The following is a 22,755-nucleotide window of genomic DNA, read 5'->3' as shown; positions in this document are numbered from 1 at the left end:
ACAATCTGTCTCTCTCTCTGTTTCTCCAGCTCGGGAGCTGGGGGTGGGGACACAGAAGTCTCTATAAGCCACCTCTTGGTCCTCACTGGGGTGGGCTCGCAAACCAGGACCCCAGGAAGGCCCTTCCATATTAGCTAGACTGATTCGGCAGAGAAGTGCTTCTGCGCCGTCTCTCTCCTAAGAAGCCAAGATAATTAATCCTCTTCCCAGCTTTGGTGGGGTGAAAAACTTCACAGCATTGGCAGGTGGGGTGGGGGTGGGGATGGACTAGGCTTTTTATCAGCTGGAAAATTAATCTGAAAGAAGCAACTTCCCTACCATGCCCAAGAATGTTTCTATCTTCACCCAACAGATTTGTTATAATTTCTCAACTGTTCCTAGTCAAAACGCCTCTTCCCAAGGCAGCTGGGGCAGAGTGCTGGCAGAGTCTAGATACAGGGGTGGAGAACTTGTGGCTTTCTAGATCCTTAAGTGCTATGTTTTGACTGAATTAAAGGTGGTGCTTAAGGTTCCCCACCCCTGCATCCAGAAGCACTGTAGAAGAAAAAAAACAGTTTTAAGAAAACTTAAATTTTAAGTTTTTTGAGTCGAGTACTGCTGCTTGCAGCTGATAGGGGAGGTGGGAAGAAGGAAAACTGCTGAAAGAAGATGTGACTGTGGAAAGTGGCTCCTTCTGGATGGGCAGGACGAAGTCTGCACTTTCTGGTGACAGCACTGATCGAGTAAGGCTCACTACGTCAAAATGATGCCATCCATCAACAGAACTGACTGAACAGAAACACCTCAAGACAGACTCAAACACTTATAAGGCGTATTTATTTATTGTTTTCTTGAACAAACCAAAGTGCAATTATTTTTAGAAAAATCCTTTCAAACAAATAACTATGAAAAAAATGAACCCACCAAGAAAACATAACAAATTTCAAATTCAAATTTTAAGACAATGTTCCCCCTCTAGCCAATACCAGACATTATTATCCTGAAGACCCAAATCTCTTTTAAGTGTTCCAAAAATCAAACTGTTGAAAATCTCCTTTTCCCTTACCCCCAGCACATGTTTTCAGGTTTGTCACTGGCAAGGAATTTTGCTGAGGTTCCTTTGAACCAGGAGGAGGTAGGTGGAGTCAGTTTGGAGAGACCGGTTCCCTCCCCCTTCCACCTGCCACGGCCTCGGGTCATGACTGAACCAAGATGGCCTGAAGGCCTGAAGCCCTGGAACCCTGAACATGCCCCTCTCTCCCACTACTCACTGCCAAGAGCCAAGGAGGTTCAAATCCGGTCCAGATTTCCTATGGTCAGTTAAAAGTAACAAACATGAAAACAACCCCACGGCCTTGTTTTCTCATTTCATTTACCAAAAAAAAAAAATGCAAACAGCGACTTCATGACAAGATTCCTGACATTTGGTCCATGGATCCACATAGCAGGTGGTGACTGCTTTTTAACTGGTTGCTTGGGAAAGCAATTGGGGACCATCCTGTCGCTCCGGAGTGGGTGGCAAGCTTGGCTCCAGAAGGCACGAGCAGGAGGGGAGAGGAGGGCCTTCTTCGCTGGGTGAAAGCCTTCACTAATACTAAGCAGGACCCTGAAGTGACTGTCTACTGGAGTCATATAAAATGACTGCTGTAAAAAAATTTTTTTCACTTAATTACTATCTATTTTCCAGTCATCCATCGAGACATAATGACAAAAAGATTAAAAAACTTCATTAAACAAAGGGTAGACTGAAGTAGCAGCTATCAAAGCGAGCACGATTTATGGAGAGAAATTAGCCTTCTTTGTCAAAGATTTTCAAGACATCTTCAAACACCTGAAAGAAGAAAGAGAAAGACAGCCCATGTGATTGAAGGATTCGGAGCTGGAGGAGGGCCCTCCTAATTCCTTGAGGTTCTAACAGGGCAGTCATCTTTTAAGAGTCGGAAAGAGCAATGAGGCACATCTTTCTTGGCCCTGAAGGCAAGGTAGAAGCAGTGGCTGGAAGTCGTACAGGTAGACCTGGATCTGGACAAAGGCGAACCTCATCATCGCAGCTGTGCAGAGGGGTGAGGACCCCAACCCCTTATGGAAGGCCTGGCATAGAGGATTCCTGGCCCAGATGCCCCTGAGGTTCCCACCTGGCTCTCAGAATCTGTGATCTTGGGACCCCTTCAGGCTCCAAGGGCCCAGTTTTGCTTTGGTTTCTTAGACGACTTTATCAGCCTCTCTCCTGGACTAAGAGCATGGCGTGAGGATGACCGAACACGTGCTTAGGCAAACATTTCTATGTGTATTTTAAATATTTCTATATGTATTTTACAAGAGGAGGAAAGTGCTACCTGGCAGACTGAGGCAGCAACAGATGGCAATCTGCGGGGAGCCTGTCCTTGGAGTATATTAAGGGCAGTAAAAACCAGAGTATTACAGAATGAGCACGTACTGTTAAACAATATATTAAATAAATGTGTTGTCCTCATTTATAAAACAGGACCTACAATATCATCTGGGCACCCAGGTTAGCTCAAAACTGTAGGAGGGACGGCAATAACTCTGCATGTGTGCCCGGTGCTTTGCCAAGCCCTCATCTGGGTACCGTCCAGCAGACACCGATGTACCCTCAGATTCAGAGTCAATATTATTATCCCCATTCTACAGATGAGAAGATAAACACAGGAAGTCACTTTCCTGGGTCACACGGTTAAGTCAGCGGCTGAGCTGAGATACGAATCCCAAAAGTGCAGCCTCCTTCCTATGCTGCCCATCTCCAAATCACTGAAAAGCACTATGCAAAAAGACAGGTGTGCCACCACTAGTAAAGACTTTCTTCCTGGCTTTGTGGTGGTGGTTATCACATGCGCTGGGGAGAGCAGAGGGTTTGGGGTGGGGTGAGGGGTGTCAGAATTCTAATTCTGAATCTGTTGTTTATTAGCTGTGTGGCCTTGGCCTAGTCACTTCACCTTCTCTGTGCCTCAGTTTCCTCATCTGTGTAGTGGGGATGCTAATACATACATTAGCTGCCTTACAGGGCTGCTGTGTGGACCAAATGAGATAGTGTAGACAAAGCACTTTGCAAACCCCTAAAAGCCACACAAATCAGCAGTTCGTCAAGAGCCCTCAGTCACCCTGGCTGGCCGTTTTCTTGTCTATTCTCTCCGCAGAATGTCATCCTCTCAGGATGGCTTGTGCAGGTAACAGGGAAGCAGTCCAACCTTCCCCTGAGAATTCCATGATCAGCGCCAGCAGCACTGCGGGCCTGTTTCCTGTGCCTGTGTCTGTGGGGAAGGCTGCTGTGAGTCAGGGGAGCCGCACCAAGATTTGCCTGTGATTTACACACGGCTGCCCTGGACACAGGTTGAGGGACTAGACTTTCCAACTGGGTTGTCGTCTTCCCTTGGTCCTCGCCATCTCTGCTGCTCCCCACAGGCCTTCTCACTGACCTGGCCTCTCTCCAGGACAAGTGGGCAGCCCCAAGGACAGTGAGTAGGAGGGCCAGGACAGCGAAGCAGGCACAGTGTGCACGGCCAGAAGCCTCTCAGGGGCTCTGACGGCCTCTAGATCACCATCTGGAGAGCGCTGATTTTAGAAAAAAGAATGAGAGGAGGGAAGTGATGACTCATGGGACACAGCACCTCTGGAGCTGTGTCCTCTGCTAAGTGGGGCCAGGGAAGAAAAAGGACCAGCTTGGAGCTTTGGTCCTATATGGCTGACCCACCCCTGCTACAGAAGTCTTTTCATGAGCCCATGCAGACTCACAGTTCCCAAAATCTCCATCTTCCTAAGCATAGGAAAGAAGGGTTAAAGTTAATAATAAATGACATACTTCTCACAAGAGCAAGCCTGAAGTTATAAAATCCATGTTAGACAGAGAGAAGGTCTATTTTTACCCAGTTGCTGATGATTTGAAACATACTAATCCTTCAAACAGTCCTTCCTCTCCTGCCCACCCTGGGAGACATCGACCACACTGCAGCTGAAATAATTTCCCCTTTTCAAAGGGGAACAGCAGCAGTATCAGATTCTTACCTGATCAACGGACTTAGAGGCATCCACCTTCCTGACTTTCCCCATCTCCTCATAAAGGTCAATAATAGGCTTAGTGTACTGCAGATAGGTCTGAATTCTGTAACAGAGAAAACACGACCGGACTGTATGCTAAAGTTATTTCCCCTTTCACTGCCATGTTCAAGTGAGGCTTAGTGGGCTAATCCTTGTGGGCATCGCCCCATTCTAATCATGACCCTGCCACTGGATTCGGAGATTTCTAGTCCAGACTCTTCCTCTGCCTGGGCCTCTGAACAAAAGAAGCAGGAAATCTAGCAGCTCTGGCTGCCCCAGCCCAGCAGAGAGCACGCCTAGGATGAGGATAAAGGCCCAGAGTGCCCCCAGGACGGGGATGAAGGCCCAGAGCGCCCCCGGGATGGGGATGAAGGCCCAAAGTGTCCCTAGGATGGCGGCCAAGAGCACCCGCGATGATGGCTGCGTGGCCCACCCAGGGCAGGCAGGGTCACACAAACAACGGTACCTCTTTGCTAGGCTTTCCCGGTTGTCATCACTCCTCCCGCTGCTCTTGCCCCTCTCGAGACAGCGCTCAATGCAGATCTGGTCAAAAGGAGCGTGGAACAATTACTAGACAGAGATGCTGATCCCAAACCTGTCATTCTCCTAACCTGAACAATTTAAAGGAAGCAGAGGGAAAGGGGAAAAAAAAACCAACCCAAGATTCCCTGCACGGAGCTCCAAGTGTCTGATTCATTAATCAACAAGCCAAGGCTCTGACGTTGAAGTGTGTGGTTCAATTTATATAAACGAGGTTAAACAAGTCCAGAGCACCCTAAGAATCCATTTATGACTCAGTTTTTCCTGGGTATTCTTTCACAAACCGCAATAAAAAGAAGGTCTATGCGAACGTGGCTCCTCCAAACATGTTATTAACTTATTAGGTATGAATTACATGCCTCCGTTTGGGTTCCATGTTGGCTTACTTGTCAATAACACCATAAATATCCCAATATTTAATCACCAACATATCTGCACTTCAATAAAGCATCTCTTGTTAATAACAAATAAACATTCCTTCATTACAAAGCTGTGGTAACATTCTAGTGGCTGACTTTGAAGAGTAAGTGAAAACAGATTGGTTTGGGGTTAGGAGAAGAAGGGGGTGCATTTTCAAATAATGCAAAGTCTCCAGTGATGCTCCGTTACTACAAACAAGGGCACACTTGTCCTTTTATCCGAGCACACATCCCACAGAGTCTTCAAGGGACCATTTCCAATCCTCGGCTTGTTCAGTTATTGACACGAGCTTAACAAACTTCACATTAGAGCAACTCTCAAATGGAGCTGAGTATGTTAGTTAAATAATTCCCGGAAACCCATGTATTTAAGTTCCAAATTTTAAAAATATAGACACACACGTTTAAAGGCATTCTAAGTCATCTTGGGAAAGGAAAAAAAAACACCTGTCTCCCATATGTGTAGATGGTGTCATCTTTGGAGAAGAGCATCAGAACATCCTGAACGCTCTGGCTAGTTGGGAAAGTCCCTTTGACGTCCCAGGAATGTCCATTTCTTCCCCCCCTTTACATAAAGTGAAACAGTGGCTCTGATCCCAGCACTCCCTAAGACAATAGTGGTCCAGCCAGCTGTTTGTGTCGGTTCCCATAAAAAATAACTAAGCCCCAAGTACTGTGAAAAGAAAGGTAATTCTGGTTTTGCAAGACCAACAGCCCCATTGCCAATGCCAAAGTGTTTTCACGTTCATATAGCAAGACACAGGGCTACTGTCTTTCCAGGCCGAATTCACTGCTATTGGCATGACCTTAGGTGTGGAAGGCCCAGGTGAACACCATTTTGTGGACTTCTGCTGTTGACAGCCAGCGTCTTACAGACCTCCACAAGCGAAGCACAAGTGGGTTAAGATGCTCATTACCTCATTATCACAGTCAAAAAACAGAATGAAAGCTACATCTGCTTTCCCATCCATGGTCTTGTTCCAGCCTTGAAGGTTATCCTCATTTCGAGGAAACCCATCAATCAAGAATTTATTCTTCTGAGCGCTGGCCTCCATTATTCGATCCATTTCCTAGGGGACAAAAAGAGAGTTGTCTGCTCCAGGGCTCACTAATGGAAACTTACAACAAGGACGAAGGCAAAAGAACTGTTTAGGAAAAGGAGTATCCAGCACCATCTTCCCTGAAGCCAATGGGAACCCCCTCCTCTTCCTCTCTCCTAATGGAGACACGTGCAGAAGCCATCATCACTCCAACGTCTGTTTCTCACTTCTGCCAAGTTAAAATTCATGCTTTCTTCTTCTCCCACCTTGGTATAAATTCCCACAGAGGGGACCAGGCAATATTGTGATCTATAATGTATACAAAACCCCTCAGAAAGTAGGGAGCAGTGTGGGAAGCAGAGTGGGAAGAGCACAGAATCTGGAGTCAGAAGACTCCGGTTCCAACCCTGACTCTGCTGCTTAGAACAAGTCTGCTCACGGCCATATCATTTCCCCTTTGGGATCCTCAGTCCTTCAGCTATAAAAGCAAAGGAGTTAGACAAAGTGGGCTCTGTTAGGGCCCCTGGAGCTTTCCTAAAAAAACACAAAGTAAATGTAAAGGATTACAATTACGCTAACACACAGCCAAGTTGTTAATCTCCCATCAAAGCTCTCTTCTGCCGCCTAACTCTGGAGGCCAGATTCCAGGGGGGCCGGTCACTCCTCAGTCAGTGCCAGCAGGTCTCAACAAGTCCCCAAGGACCAGATTCATGAAGCTCAGAAAGGCCCACAGTCTGACTGCCAAAGGACTTCACGGGTAGCTGGGACTCCTGATAAGGAAAATTCCCGTGAGAAGATGATTGACTCTCCTCCCTGGCCCCAAGTGTGTTCCCTTCCAGCAGAGTCTCAACCACAAGGTGGCACTATTAGTCTGGAGGACTACCTAGGTCTAGAAGAGGGAGAAGATAGATGGACAGATGGCTCATTGAGTCCTTCGTGGTGTGTGCTTTTTTTTTCTTTTTCATTCTTTCTGAAAGGAGAAATAAAGACTGTCCTGTATCTGACAGATACTACTAACCTGAGTGCTTGTAAGGGAGCTTAGGGCCCTTTTACTGGACCTGCACAGTCTAAACAGCTCACAGGCACATTGGAGAGAAATGGTCCAGGCTGTTCCTCAGCCTTGTGACTGTCCCTTGCTGTCCCTCCGCCTACTGGGGCCATGTAAGCTTGTTCCTCTTCTCTCCAAGAGACCTGATTCAGAAACTCAACTGGAACCTTTCCTCTTTCCTGCAGAAGTCTGGTTCTAAGAACTTGGTACAGTCCAGGAAACTTTGTCTCCCTCAATCTCACTGTCTTTTTGGGCCAGATCTAGGACTTCATTGGTAGAGAGGACTCCTGATGAGGAAAATTCCCTTCACTGATGTCAACTGGCACTCACTCTGCAATTTATAGTTTTGAGAGAGCTGCTTGGAGTCCTGAGAGCTTAAAGGGAGGTCACCTAGCCATTATAGGTCAAAAGGTCCTCCCACTAAGAGGCTGAGTCCAAGAACTTTTTACCACACCATGATCCAGACTGCCTCCATCTCACCATCTCTATGGATGAAGAGGCTCCAGGAGGCTTTACAGGGACCGAAGACAGCTCTCTCTCAGCTATCATTCTCACAGCCATGGTCTCCAGCTCAGCTCTGGTTCTTTCTTCTCTGGCCAATCTGCCTGTTCCCTTGATAGGCTCCCAAGATACAACTCAGATCTATCATGGACCCAGAATCACAGGATTTGAGAGCTGAAAGCAACCTTAAAGAGCTCTAGTCTATAAGGCACTGTTGGTGGAGCTGTGAACTGAACCACTCATTCTGGAGAGCAGTTTGGAACTATGCTCAAAGGGCTATAAAACTGTGCATACCCTTTGATTCAGCAATACCACTGCTAGGTCTATATCCCAAAGAGATTAAAAAAAAAAGAGGGAAAAGGACCTACTTGCACAAAAATATTTGTAGCAGCTCTTTCTGTGGTGGCTAAGAATTGGAAATCGAGAGGATGCTCATCAATTGGGGAATGGCTGAACAAGTTGTGGTATATGATTATGATGGAATATTATTATGCTATAAGAAATGACGAGTAAGATGATTTCAGAAAATCCTGGAAAGACTTACATGAACTGATGCAAAGTGAAGTGAGCAGGACCAGGAGAACACTGTACACAGTAACAGCAACACCGTATGATGAAGAACTGTGAATGACTTAGTTCATTCTCAGCAATACAATGATTCAAAGACAATCCCAAAGAACTCAAGATGAAAAATACTATCTTCCTCTAGAGAAAGAAATTATATTGTCTGAATACAAACTAAAGCATACTGTTTTCCACTTTCCTTCTTACTTTCTTTCATTCTTTTTTGTTTGTTTGTCTTCTTGTACAAAATGACTAATATGGAAATGTTCTACATGATTGCACATGCATAACCTATATCATGGAGGGAGAGATAGAATCTGGAACTCAAAACTTTAAAAAAAATGTTAAAAACTGTTTTAAAATGTAATTTGGGAAAAAAATAAAATATTATTTAAAAAAAGACCCAGCCCATACCCCAAAGGACTGTCCATTAGAACACCCATGAAAATGGTCACTCAGCATCTGCTCGGCCATGTCAGAAGAGGAATTGGTAAGCTCTCCAAGGCAGCCCATCTCTCTACGGCACAGCCCTCATGCCTAGAGAGTTCTTCTGCCATCCAGCCTAGCTGGCCTCCATGTTCCTTCCCCCAAATGCTGCTGCTGGTTCTGCCCTCTGGGGCAAACAAACAGGTCTAACCCCTTCTGAACATGACAGCTCTTCAAGTCTTCTGGAAGACTGCTCTCAGCTCTTCTTTGCCCCACTCCCAAAGTCTTTCCTTCTTGCCTTCAGGCTTTTCTAATCAACCTATTGTATGCCTTGGGCTCCAGGGCCATTCTGGCTGTTGTCCTGCAGACTCTCTAGGTTTAAATCCATTTTTATTTCTTTCATTAAATATTTCCCAATTACATGAGAAGAAATTTTAACAATCATTTTTTAAACACTGAGTTCCAAATTCTCTCCCTCCCTCCAACTTCTCTCTCTCTCCTTGAAAAGGCAAGCAATTTGATATTGATTATATGTGTGAAGTCATCCAAAACATATTTCCGTAGTAGTCATGTTGCAAAAGAAAACACAAACAAAAAAAAAAAGTTAAAAAAGTCTGCTTCAATCCGCATTCAGAACTCATTTCTCTCTCTGGAGACGAACAGCATTTGTCATCAAGGGTCCTTTGGAATTCTCTTATCAAGGTTCTCCTTAAATGGTGGCTCCCAGAACAGAACACAATCCTCTAGATGTGGTCTCACCGAAGCAGGGTAGAGAAGGATTTCCGGAAGCTCTGACTCTTTTTAGGTATCCTGAAATCTGTTAGCTTCCCTGATTACCACAGCACACTGCTGACGGCTCACAGGCCCCCTCTGTAGGTACTCTGCTACCTATGTCCTCACCTATCCTGAATTGGCAGTTAAGTTTTTGAACCCAAGTGCAAGACTTTACATTTATTGCTACTGAATTTCATCTTATTAGATTCTGCCCAAAGCTTCAGCTGAGAGGTGTCAAACACTTGGCCACAACACTCCCACATACAGCCAAAACAAGATTAAAATCTAACTGGGAACTATTTAACAAACTAAATAAAAATACAATAAAACACAGATAATATTATATTTTAAAATTAAATCAAAGTGTATCCCCCAGGGATATTTATGTACAGATTAGTGGTCACATTCACATTACTTACTACATACATAAAGTATATACATATATAAAGTATACACACACACACATATATACACATATATGTATAGCATATAGCATATATACTATATATACTATACCTGGAATAGCTGTTGTTATATAGTAACAAGGGTTTCCAACTTTTTTTTCTGTAAACAAGTGGCCTGTTGCTGAGGGGCAGTTAGGACAGTTGTGGATATCTTACCTTTCTCCATCATATATGCTACTTCTCTCTCTCTCCTTGTACTCTTTCCTTTTTTTTTAGTAATTCTTTCCTATAGTTCTGTTCCTTTTATTCCTCTTAATTTTTCCTGTTTTACCTATATATGTACACATATATACAACACACATACTTACACAGGCTGGTCACATGGATGGACCTAATGTAGATAATCCCTAATTTGATAGAATATTCCTTCCTCTTTCATTCTCTAACGCCACAAGCTGTCCACAATGTGGTCACTGTCCATAAGATGGAAACACAATACCCCGTTGTTTCCTTTTAGTTTGTTCAAGTGAAAGATGGGTTTAATTTATTGCTTGTTTGATGGAATGAATTAATCACCATTTACACTCCTTACCCTTTTCAGCAAGCTGATGGTTATCTCAACTGGCACAATCTGTCCTTCTCTTATGTACTTTTCAATGAGCTCACCATACTGAGAATTTGGCTTACTCCTCTCATCACGAAGAAGATCTCCTGCAGAAAGGTGTGTATAGCCATATTTCTGGAAAAAAAAAACCACACACACACACACACACACACACACACAATCCAGTCTTAACCAGGGTCCTGAATTTCTATAGAGCTGTTACATTTACATACCATAGACTCTCAAGGGTAAAAATATTATGATTAATAATGCACATCTCTACAGAGCTAAATTTAATATCAAGTATACATATACATATATATATATAAGGAGAGGAGGCAGTGGCGGGGGGGAGAGAGGGAGAGAGAGAAAGGCAATGTAGCACAGAGGAAAGAACACTGGATGTGGAATCAGAGGCCCCGGCTTTGAACCGGGAGTATCTGCACTCACTCCTGCTCTAACATCTCTGGGCTCGGTGGGTTCTCAAGCTATACAAGGAGGAGGCTGGCCTAGATGAGCCTTAGCGTCCTTTCCATCTCTAACTATTTTGACTCTGAGAACTCATGTTCTCAGAGCCCATGTTCTTCCTGGAATCTCAAGTCTCTTATCAGGGGTTGAGGAGCTGCTTCCTTCCTGAAGTTCTTCCCAATGCCCCCAGCCCATCCCACCTAGGGAGATTTTTTCCTTCCTGGTACTCGGCTCTAACTTCCATTTTCTAACCTTAACATGCCCCTGCTGGGCACTCATCCCATTCCCTACCTGTGTAAAGGGGTTCACATGGGGGAGTCTATCTTCCTAACTCAATTATGAGCTCCCTAAGGGCAGACCCTGCCCTGTGCCCCAGCATGCCCAGCACAAAGCTTTCCAACAAGGCCTCAGTGCCTCTTAATAAAATAGCTAAGTGTGCAAGAGAAGGAAGGAGGAACAACGCGACCTAGCAGCTCACAAGTGTTTCCTTCCTCCAGTCCCCCATGAAGTCCCATGACGCCCCCACACACCTGTCATCCCCTCCCCCCACACTGAGCAGAACAAGGAAACAGGCTTTGTAAACAGACATAAGTCTGGCCCAAACACAATGAGGGACCCTCTGCCCTTGAACTGAATGTAATCATCCAATCCAGTGAGGAGTGAAGGCAGGCTGAGGTTGCTCCCGCTGAAGCCGCCCTCTCCAAAGTTCCCGATGATCTTCCAGCTACCAGATCCCATGGCCTTTTCTCCATCCTCACTCTCCTTGACCTCTCTGAGGCCTCCGACACTGCTGATCACTCTCTCCTCCCTCCAGATGTGTTGTGTGCAAGGAAGAACAAGGAGGCCAGCGCCACCGGGTCACAGAGGCAAGTGGAAAAAGACTGGAGAGGCAGGACGGGGCCCGGTTGTGAAGGGCTTTAAATGACAAAGTAGTTTATATTTCATCCAAGAAACAACAAACCGGCCAGCTGGGCTGGAATGTGTTGTACATGCTGGGCATGTAAAATATCCACAAAACCAGATGGTTATGAACCTTGAGTGACACAGAGGAGTCTGTAATGCTTGAAGTCTACAGGTATGGAGACAGGCTCAGCATGAGGAAATGATTTCTGGAGGGTCTTCCATCGGGGCAGGCCTCCACAAATTCCAAGTCTGCAAAAGGAAGAGTGTGGCCTGCCTGGACAGTTTCTAAGGCCCCTTCAATAATTCACTTGGATGCCTATTAGCTTCTACAAATGCGTGAGACGTGGGAAAGTGCCAGGCGTCAGACTAGAATCCAGTAACAGCTCTGGTGGAATAGACATCGTGTGACCTTGGCCAGGCTATGTCACTCTCTGGGTGGCAGTTTCTCCTGGGGTCTGGCATTCGAAGACCCTTTCCAGCTCTGACACTCCATGTGTCAGAGGCCCCGGCCTCCATGTCACTACGTGACCTTTGGACTCACATTCTATTCCAACCTAGCTCAGCCTCAGTTTCCTCATTTGTAAAATGGGGATGGCAATACCTATAGCATTTACCTAATGGGGTTGTGACGAGAATCGAAAGCAGTGAGCTCTACAAAGTGCTCTGCAAACCTCACCAGCCAGTCAACAAGCACCAATTAGGTGCCTCCTCTGTGCCAGGCCTCTTCCTTTTCTGGTGGTCTACACTCTCCCACTCCTTCCTGCTGTCAGTCCAGGAGCCCTGACGAGCACCGACAGCATCTTTACAGCATCCTCACCGTGCCTTTGGAAAAGGCTTTCCGGCCTCTTCCAAAATGCCCACTTGGGGCCCAGATTCCCTGGAAGCTTCTCCAAACCAGCCGCCTACACAATGCTTGGGGCGCAGCTGCTTTCACTCTCAGGGTACACAATTTCTTTCCTTTTGAAAGCATTTTACAAGTATGAGCAACTACTGTCCACACAATTTTCCGGCAGCTCCATCGTTTCCCGTATTTGTTTTGGTGCTGCCTGGCAGGGTCCCCGCTGGCCTGCTGCTGGCTCTAGTGATTCCAGGCTAGGGTAAATATCGCCCAAATGAAGACACAAACATTAGCGAGCAGCAGTCAGAGTGCGTGCTCTAATCTCACCCCCCCCAAGAAGGCTTGCTCCATAATGTTCTGCTGTGCATACAACATATACATTATGAAGCCCAGCTAGTAATTTAGAAATTAGTGCATCTGCGGTGTGCTTCCTGACATTGGAGAGCTGAGACTGCCAAACTGGGGCCTGCATTAAAGCGGGTTTTAGCAATTACATTCTCATTTGGTTGGGATTTTCTTTAGGGAGAAAAAGAACAGTCAGTTACGGAGGTACAGAACGGTCTCTAAAAATAGAAGCTGCATCATTTAGGAGGCAAAAATAAGCTTCTTTGACAAGCCCTAGAATTTAACTCACTTTGAGGATGACCTGTGCATGGGTCAAAGCCACACAATGATCTTTCTACCCGCTGAAAATTTCTCTCTGTATTCCATTTCTAAAGCTCTTTTATCTGAGAGTTATTCACTAGCAATTCCATTTTACAACTTATCTTTCTTGTGTTTTACCTCTCAAGGGACCGAAGGCTTTGCTGTTCCCCCATCCCAAAGTTGTGGGTTGTTTGTTTTTTAATGGATCACTGGTACAGTAAGGATTAGGGTATTTATCATAATAAGCAGAGTTTAAACAGCACTTAATGCTTCCAAAAGCATTCCATCATAATCAAGTGATAGCCAAAGCAAATTTTGAAAAAAGCAAGGATGGAAATTATGGAGCCTTAAAACCCAAACATTTTCCCATTCCCCAAAAGCTCCGGGCAATTGAAAACGACGCCTAACTGCAGCCTCAGCAGCAGGACACAAAACCACAACAGGTTATAAATACCATAAACTTCAGGAATGAAAATGCCAACCCTTCTCCTCAGCCTCCAGTGGGAAAGGAAGCAACTCAATATGTGGCCGGCCACTGCCTCAATCTTCACTTTCTGATCCCTCGTTATTAAATTACAACACAATCTAATAATTGTTTTATATGGTACTCTCATGGTCTAGGGTTAAAAAAAAAAGGCATAAGACCCCTTCTTATTCTGTGATTATTACAACCAGGTCTCATGTTGACAGTTCCATGATATCAGCCATCCTGGAGAGTCTCAATCTGTTTCTCTTTCTTGGACACGTCCCTGGGTCTCTTCTACCACTTCCCTGTGTGGCAGGTGTCCCGTTCAGCCTTCCACTCACAGGCTGTGAGTGACCAGGTTCTCTGCCCCACACCATCCCTCCATCACGGGCAGGCAGCAGTAGGGGCACAGATAGGAAACAGCAGACTGTCAGATGCACATATAGCTCAGAAACACCTGCCCACTCTGCAGGTATCCAACACACAGCTCAGAGAGCTTACACAGACATCCAGGTAAATTTACTCAGTATCGCTTTTATCCTTAAAATCTAGTCAAAAGCATCATCCTGAGATGCATATCCAGTGATTACCACCAAGAAAGGTTGTCTTCCTTGTCTGAAAATGATGCTATTATCCATTCCCTCTTCCATAAGCAGGGCTGAGGGTGCCCTGAATCCATGAAGGCCCGCCCTTCTAAGAACAGCCTAGCCATCCATCTCACGCTCCTTTCAGTTTTCCAAAAGTACTTTTCCCAAGAAGTACTGGTTGAGATGGCTGATGATGATGCCCCTCACCCCCAATATCAGAGAGGCAGCTAGGTGGCACAGTAGATAGAGAGCCAGGCGGCACAGTAGATAGAGAGCCAGGCGGCACAGTAGATAGAGAGCCAGGCCTGGAGACAGGAAGACCTGAGTTCAAACATGGCCTCAGACATTTGCTAGCTGTGTGACCCTGGACAAACCACTTTACCCTGTTGCCTCAGTTTCCTCATCTATAAAATGAGCTGGAGAAAAAAATGGGAAATCACTCCAGTATCTTTGCCAAGAAAACCTCAAATAGGGTCCCAAAGGCTTGGACACAACTGAAAACGACCAAACAACATCAGAGAACTTTTCTTTGAGCCTTAGTCTGACTGCTCCATAGTTCTCAGATGCTTCAAACTGGCCAACCTTTCAGGTTTCTTCCCAATTCCACCCACAGAGAGTGGGAAAAAGTCAACCCCCCACCTCACCCCAACCGTTTAAGGAAAATTATTATTACAAAACAGGCAGCCTCCAGTGGGAGAATTAGAGAGTCAAGATTCGTATTCCATTGCTCAGAGATTCTCACAGCCAGCCCCATTAGGTTACTGCCCTTCTTGCCCAGCAGGCAGATGTACTGGACCAACCTTGTTTAACTGGAAATCTACATATTAACTATCAACCTTAGAAGCGTAAAGCTACTGGCCCTTTTCATAAACAAGCTGGAGCAAGCCTCTCCAAACCTACATGGAGCTTCCACTCCAATTAAAGGGTGACACGGGATTTTTAGAACTCCCACCCTACAAAGGGGGGGGGGCGCAGAAGATTACAGTCCCCCTCCCACCAGCTTCAAGGGATTACAGTTCCACTTAATTTCCCTACAATTTTTTGCTCTTCATGCAAGAAAAATGTTGAACTCATGAAGATTGTTAAAATTTTCCTTACAAAACAAAACTGAAACGGTTCTGAGCTTCTGAAGAGAAAGGAAAAAAATGTCTTTGAGAAAAGGTGAAATTTACGAAGTATTATGTAAAGCTTGCTGCAGGACAGGGGGGTTGATCAGCTGACCTAAGCCCAGCTAATGAGAACATTAATGCTCTGCATTTATAGAGCACTTTTCCCCTAAAGCTTTAACGTGCCCACCTACAGGACGGGGAAGAGGCGGCCACTCTTCAGAAACAGACCCAAAGAGGCTGATCTGCGGCGAGATCAAGGGGACACCATTGACTGTCCGAGCCAGAAAGGACATCACTGCACAGTCCAGCCCCGAGCAGTGGGTCTAGTCACCTACAAATGTTCATTAAGCATTCATTAACAGGGATGCAAAGATAAAAATCTGAACAATACCAGCCCCCAAGGGGATAAACAAATAAAAAGCAATCTGGGTGGAGGTGGGAGACTGCTAGCAAGCAACTGGGGCAGATCAGGAAGGGACTCAGTAGGAAGCAGTCCTGGAGCTAAGCCCAGAAGGGCTAGGCATAGGAAACTATCTGTACAAAGGCTCGGAGGCTAGAGATGGGATACTGTATATGACCCAGTTTGGCTGAAATACACCATGGTGGAGAGAGGGGAAGGAGGAGGGAGCTCAAAATTGATCTAGAAAGCTGAGAAGAGCTTGGAGGTCTGGAGGAGCTTGTACTTTATCACAGAGGTAACAGGCACATACAGATGCTTCTCGAGCTGAGCTCACACAGAGCCAAAGTCTCCCTCAGTACCTGCTTGTGGATCCCTGTAAAACCAGCCTTTTTTCAGAGGGTCATAGAGAGGAATAACATAAACCAGTGTTTCTCAAACTCTGTTTTTTATGATTCGATTTCCACCTGACATAAATATGGATTTGTGAATGCCAATGCCAACATTTCTACTCTAAAATACTAAATGTGAACTTATGTATGAATCAAAAATATTATATAAGGTAACTTTTCAATAGGAAAATAGGCCGAATTCTTTTTCTCTTTTGCTCCCAAATGTACTAAACTCTGCATCATCCCAGGATATCCCACACACCCAGACACCCTGATTGGTTCCATCAATATATTTCCATCCAAAAACAGAGCTTTGTGGCCAAATTCATTTGGGAAATGCAGTCATGCGCCATTCTGGAAGCAGATTGGCTGATGTAATATAAGAAATGTGCCCACACGCTCTGTGGTGTGTCACTAATATCAGACCACACACAACACGAAAGCGTGTGCCCACCACAGCCACCCAGGGACTCCCTGCATTTTGGAGGCCCAGGAGTTACCAACACATGGCTCCAGTGATGGCCACTGAGGCTGAGACACAAGCACCTGGGAATCTGGAAAGTGAAATGTAATTCTACTCAAGTCACTCCATGCAAACATGTACACAGATAGCTAGTTCAGAAACGAAAGGGACAAAAGCACCCTTGAGTAAGCCACACACCTCGTATGCATCCAGTCCCAAAACTAACCACAAACTAATAACAAACAGAACTACCACAGATACTTCCTGCATCTGCCTATGAGTAGAACAAAGGGAAAGACAGTAACAAGAAGGTTCATATTCACAAATTCTCAACCCAGTGCAAGCAGATTCAGGCATGCAGACTATGCTAAATACTGCGGAGACCAAAACAAAGGCAGAAATAGTCCCTTCCCTCAAAAAAAAGCTCACACTGATAAAGAAGACAGAAATAACCAGAAATAAACAGCCAGGGGAGATGGAAGGTAATCTCACAGGGAAGGCGCCTGCAGTACTGGGGAAAGCGCCTGCAGTACTGGGGAAAGCAGGAAAGGTCTCCTGCACATGGTGGGATTTCTGCAGCATCTTAAAGGGAGTGAGGAGCACTAAGAGATGGAGGTGAGGGGGCACAGCATTCAACGCCTAGGAGACAGCCCATGCAGAAACAGAGAGATGGGAAATGATGGCTGACACCGATGATTGCTAACATTTACATGGTGCGCTTGGCACCGTGCTAAGTATTTTACAACTATCACCTCTTCTGATCCTCACAAGAACCTGAGAGGTAGCTGCTGTTATGATCTCCATTTTACTGACAAGGAAACTGAGACAGAGGCAAAGTGGCTTGCCAGGGTCACAGTTAGTGAGTGTCTGGGGCTGGATTGGAACTCTGATTTTCCTGACTCCAGACCCAGTCCTCTGTCTATTGTGCCCCCAGGACACTAGCTAGAGGGTAGACAGGGTAGAGTTGAAGGACTGACAAGCAGTCCAGCTCAGCTGAATCAAAGCATGGGGGAGGAGGGGGAGTAAAGAACAAGACTAGAGAGCGAGGAGAGGTCGGGCTAAGTGATCTGGGAGGTAACAGGGAGCTACTGAGTAATGGTGAAGTTATGGTCAAGCCCAGATTTTAGAAAGAACCACCTTGGCAGGGAAGGGGAGGATGGATTCAAGGACAGTTAAAAAGTGACTGCAATGGTCCAGGGCAGAGATGATGAGGCCCTGAACAAGGGTGATGTGAGTAGAGGGAAGGAGACATATGTGGCAGATGCTGTAGAGGTAGAAGTGACCAGATTTGGCAAGACTGGACATACGGGGTTAATGCAAGTGAGAAGTCAAGGATGACTCCAAGATTATGACTGAGTGGGACTGGCTGGATGGTGGGGCCTTGGACAGTAAAAGGGAAATTTGGAAGAAGGGTGGGGTTGTTGGAGAAAGAGAATAAGTTGGGATAATATTGAACATGAAATACCTGAGATACCCAGTTCAAGAGGGCCAGAAGGCGGCTGAAGATACATGACTTGCTCAGGAAAAAGACAAAGGCAATCTGGGAATCACACGCACACAGCTAATATTTAAAGCCATGGGGGCTAAGAGGACCATCAAGTTAGAGTGAACTTACAGACCAAAAAGAAATGAGGGTCCAGGTCAGACACTTGTGGGGAGGTGGGCTCCACAGCCAGCAGGAATGACCTGGATAAAGAGCCAGCAAAGGAGAATGAAAAGTTGTAGGTCAGGAAGAATATAACGTCACAAACATCTAGAGAGGAGAAGATTAACAATGCCAAAGGCTGCTAAGGCTTGGGAAACGCCATCTGATTGGATAACTTAGAGATCACTGGCAACTTTGGAGAGCTGTTTCAGTTGAAAGATGGATTGGGAAGCCAGACTGCAGAGGGCTTAGAAGGGAAGATGTGGAGGAAATAAGCATAAATGGCTTTCTTAAGGAATTTAGCCACAAAAGGGAGAAGAGATATCAGATGATAGCCAGCAGGGGTGGCTGGATCAAGTGAGGGTTTTTTAATGATAGGGGAAACTTGAGTGTGTTTGCAGGCAAGAGAGAAGACACCGAAAGGCAGAGAGAGACTGGCTATACGTGAGAGAGGCGGGGACGATAGAGAGAGCAATCTGCCGAAGAGGCCAGGCTGGAATGGGATCATTTGTGTATGTAGAAGGGTTTGCCTTGGCCAGGAGAAGGACCTACCTTCAAGTGAGATAGGGATGAAAGAAGAGAAAGTAGAAGTAGTCATCTGAGTGATGTGAAATGAGGAGGGAAGAAAAGGACACTCCCTGTAAACGGCCTCAATTTTTTCAATGAAATAGGAGGCAAGGTTCTCAGCTGGGAAGACTGGGGAAGAGGGAACCATGGGGAGTGTGACAGATGAAAAGGTTCAGGAAATGGAAAGTGGAATAGTGAGTCAATGAAGGAGGTATAAGAAGGACTGCCTTGCTGCAGTGAGAACCCAAGATTGTGTAACATAAGTTTGTCATGGACCCTGGTACCACCGTTTTGTGATTTTCTCTAGCTTGAATAAGAGCAAAGGCAACGGATGATGAGAGTAATTCAAGATTGGAGTTTGGTAAGCTGTGATCAGCAAAGATTCATATGTAGAGTTGAGCTGTTCACCAAGAGACTGAGGCAGGAAAGGGAGTTAATACATAGTGTTATAGAAATGCTAGATATCATCATCATTATTATGGGAGAAGCCTTTAGCTGGTGCAGGGATGATGGAGGTCACGGGGTTAGGGGCTGCAAGTCATGAGGGAAAATGGAATTACAGGGGCAGCTAGGTGGCACAGTGGATAGAACACTGGCCCTCAAGTCAGGAGGACCTGAGTTCAAATCCGGCCTCAGACCAAACACTTGACACTTACTAGCTATGTGACCTTGGGCAAGTCACTTAACCCCAACTGCCTAAAAAAGCAAAAAAAAAACCAACAAAAAAAAGAAAATGGAATTATATTATTATTATATTACGGAATTCAGAGTTCATGAACACAAAGGCGGATCATGTGTAGATGATGGCAAGACGAGGGTATGCCCATCTCTGTGTGGTTCAGATGGAGCAAGGGAGTAGGTCATGAACTGAGTAGACTGAGAAACTCAGAAGTGAAGGTCTTTAAGGGGGCAAAGTCCCCTAGTCTGAGGGCAGGAGATGAGGAGGAGACAAAAACTGTGAGCCAGGCACTGATCCACTGAGGAAGGAAGAAGAATGTCCTGGAGGTTGATGGAGGACCACCACTAAGATGAGGACTGGCTGATAAATATGGATAAACTGCCCTCAGAGGAAGACAGGCTGCTGAGCAGGTAATAGAAGAGAAGTGTCAACAAGAAGCAAGGAGTGTTTCCACCCCCCCCCACTGTGACCAGTGGGACAAAGTGAGAGAAAGTGCCACCTGTCCTGGAAAAGGGTGGCCAGGGAGGCCACGTTAGCAGGAAAGAGCCACATCTCAGTGACTGCTGCAAGACGGAAGGTAGGGAGAAGGAATACAGGTTTAAAATGAAAGGAATCTTGTTCATTATAGAGCAAGCACTTTAGAGGCCACAGCAATGGACTCGTCAGACACGGAATGGGACATTTTGGAGGTAAGGCTCGGATGGAGAAGAACAAAGGACTGGTCAGTTGGCAGTGGAGAATGAGGTTCATATATCAATAAGTGAGGGTTCAGAATCACTGAGATGGGACGAGTACAGGGGGATAAGACAATGCTAACCATGGAGAAGTGAGTCTGGGCAGAGGACCTGTGATGGAGACACGTCTGCTGAGAGAGGAACATGATTAAGCGTTCAGGTCCTCCCTTAACGGCAAGTGGCAATGTGCCCTATGAGGCCCCAGGAGACCCACCTCATGACACGCTGGCACAGGGGCAGATCTGGGAGCCTGGTCAGGAAGCACCTTGTCTACTGGAGAAAGCTTGGAAGAGCAGAAGGAGGAAGAGGGCTTGTCTCCAGGTGACCAACAATAAAGATGGGAACCCCCAGGATTTCTTCAGTTTCATATTGGTTCCAGGGAATGATACCACAGGGAAAATATAAATCTTTTGAAGTAATCAGAAAAACCCACCTTCTCTTGGGCACATCTTAAATCTTATTATCTGTGTACACTCCTTAGCCCCAAATAGTCGTTGAAAGCTTCTGAGAGCAGAGATTTTGACTTTTTTTTTCCATCCCCCATCCCCACCTCCCAGAGCTCTGCTCACAGTAGGTACTTAATGCAGGGTTGTGGGATTGAATTATTTCAGGTTGATGCAAATTGGCATCTCAGTCTTCTGAGTCAGGAATAAGAAATAATCCAGTTTAACTATGGGGTAGGGCACAGCTATAAACCAATAGGGTCGCAGGAAAGGGTGAGAGAAGGAGGGGGACACACGCAGATTACCCAATTTAAGTGGAAGAGGAGAGTTTCATACCTGCCCCAATCAGGAAATTCATGTCTGCTTTTCCTCCTACTGCTATCTAGAAACAGAATGGAATTGACTCAATCATTTCTTGTCTTTGGTTTCTGGGCAGTACTTTCCTTTCCTGATAACAAGGTGAGGAGGCCTATCTTTAGGCAGCCTCTGGCTCTGGAGCTTCTTATATAAGGCATAGAATGTTGGCCAGGATATCTGGGCCATCTCTCTGACTGTTTGGGAAAAATGCCATGGGCAAGGGAAAGAGTTTAAGAGCCAGACTGGATAAAAAGTGAACATGGAGAAACTTCGCTATCCCCACTGTTCAATACAGAGCCCAGAGACTGCTTAACCAGGTCAGCCCATAGAGGCTGTTATTCAGTTTGGGGGAAAAAAATAACCAACAATTCTGCTTTGGAATTTTATCCCAGAGGTTTCAAAATATGATAGATTATCCCAGGATGGGAAGTGTGGGAGGTTCAATTAGAAAAGTAAAATCCTGCACATGAAAAGAAAAATGGATCTGCTGTTGTAAAAAGCTTATGGGTCTAGAAATGGCCTCTACAACCACTCTGGAGAGCAATTGGGAACTATGCCCAAAGGGCTATAAAATTCTGCTTACCCTTTGACCCAGCAACAGCACTTCTAGGGCTATATCCCAAAGAGATCATACAAATGGGAAAAGGATCCACATGGACAAAAGTATTCATAGCAGCTCTTTTTGTGGTGGCAAATAGTTGGAAATTGAGGGGATATCCATCAATTGGGGAATGGCTGAACAAGTTGTGGTATATTAATGTAATGGAATAATATTGTGCTTATAAGAAATGATGAGTAAGCAGACTTCAGAAAAACCTGGAAAGATTTATATGAGGGGCAGCTAGGTGGCGCAGTGAATAGAGCTCTGGCCTTGGAGTCAGGAGGATCTGAGTTCAAATCCAGCCTCAGATACTTAACACTTACTAGCTGTGTGACCCTGGGCAAGTCACTTAATCCTGATCGCCTTACCAAAAAGCAAAAAAAGACTTACATGAACTGATGCAGAGTGAAGTGGACAGAACCAAGAGAATATTGTACACAGTGACAGCCACATTATTCGATGACTAATTTAATAGACTTATCTCTTCTTAGTGATGCAAGGATCTAAGACAACCCCAAAAGACTCATGATGGAAAATGCTATCCACATCCAGAAAAAGAGCTATGGAATCTGAACGCAGATAGAAGCAGACTATTTGCTCTCACTCTTTATTTGTTTCTTCTTTCTCCTGGTTTCTCCCACTGATTCTAATTCTTCTTTACAACCTGACTATGTGAAAATAGGTTTAATATGAATGTATATGTAGAGCCTATATTAAACTGCATGCCGTCTTTGGGTGGGGGACGGGGAGAAAATTTGGAACTCAAAATCTTACGCAAGTGAATGTTGAAAACTAAAAATAAATAAATTTTAAAAAATAAAATTCTTATTCATAAATTTAAAAAAAGAAAAAAAAGAAATGACTTCTAATGGGTATTAAGGTAGAAGAGCCTATCCTGACAACTAGGCATGTAGACAGGCTTAGCGGTTCCTCCAACACTCTTAAGATATAGACAAGAAACTTCTTTTAACCCCCCTGAATCACAGGGCCAGCCTTGCCCTGGGCCACCGGGTCAGTGGGGAGTAAGGGACTGTAGCTACCAAAATAACAATAAGAAAGATGAATTCACAACATAGGAAAATTGGAAAGAGATACTACTTGAAGCTTTG

At 45.3% G+C, this 22,755-nt stretch overlaps 1 protein-coding gene across 4 annotated transcripts in view; it reads right to left on the bottom strand.

Moving 5' to 3' along the window:
- Window positions 1–799: 799 nt before the first annotated feature.
- The window catches only part of CMPK1 (cytidine/uridine monophosphate kinase 1), a 33,207-nt gene continuing 11,251 nt past the window's right edge, over window positions 800–22,755 (bottom strand). Inside the window, exons 2-6 of one of the 4 annotated variants that reach the window (XM_020987691.2) lie at window positions 10,341–10,487; window positions 5,909–6,061; window positions 4,499–4,575; window positions 4,000–4,096; window positions 800–1,810 (exon numbers count right to left, since the gene is read on the bottom strand). In XM_020987691.2, coding sequence (XP_020843350.1) covers window positions 1,769–1,810; window positions 4,000–4,096; window positions 4,499–4,575; window positions 5,909–6,061; window positions 10,341–10,487 — 516 coding nt within the window. In that variant the 3' untranslated portion in view covers window positions 800–1,768. The other 3 variants (XM_078156621.1, XM_020987692.2, XM_078156622.1) reach the window with 3 other exon arrangements.

Source organism: Phascolarctos cinereus, unplaced genomic scaffold (assembly GCF_003287225.1).
Source record: "Phascolarctos cinereus isolate Bilbo 61053 unplaced genomic scaffold, phaCin_HiC Scaffold_5;HRSCAF=322, whole genome shotgun sequence".
Lineage (NCBI taxonomy): Eukaryota > Metazoa > Chordata > Mammalia > Diprotodontia > Phascolarctidae > Phascolarctos > Phascolarctos cinereus.
This window is presented reverse-complemented; position numbering and strand designations above follow the sequence as displayed.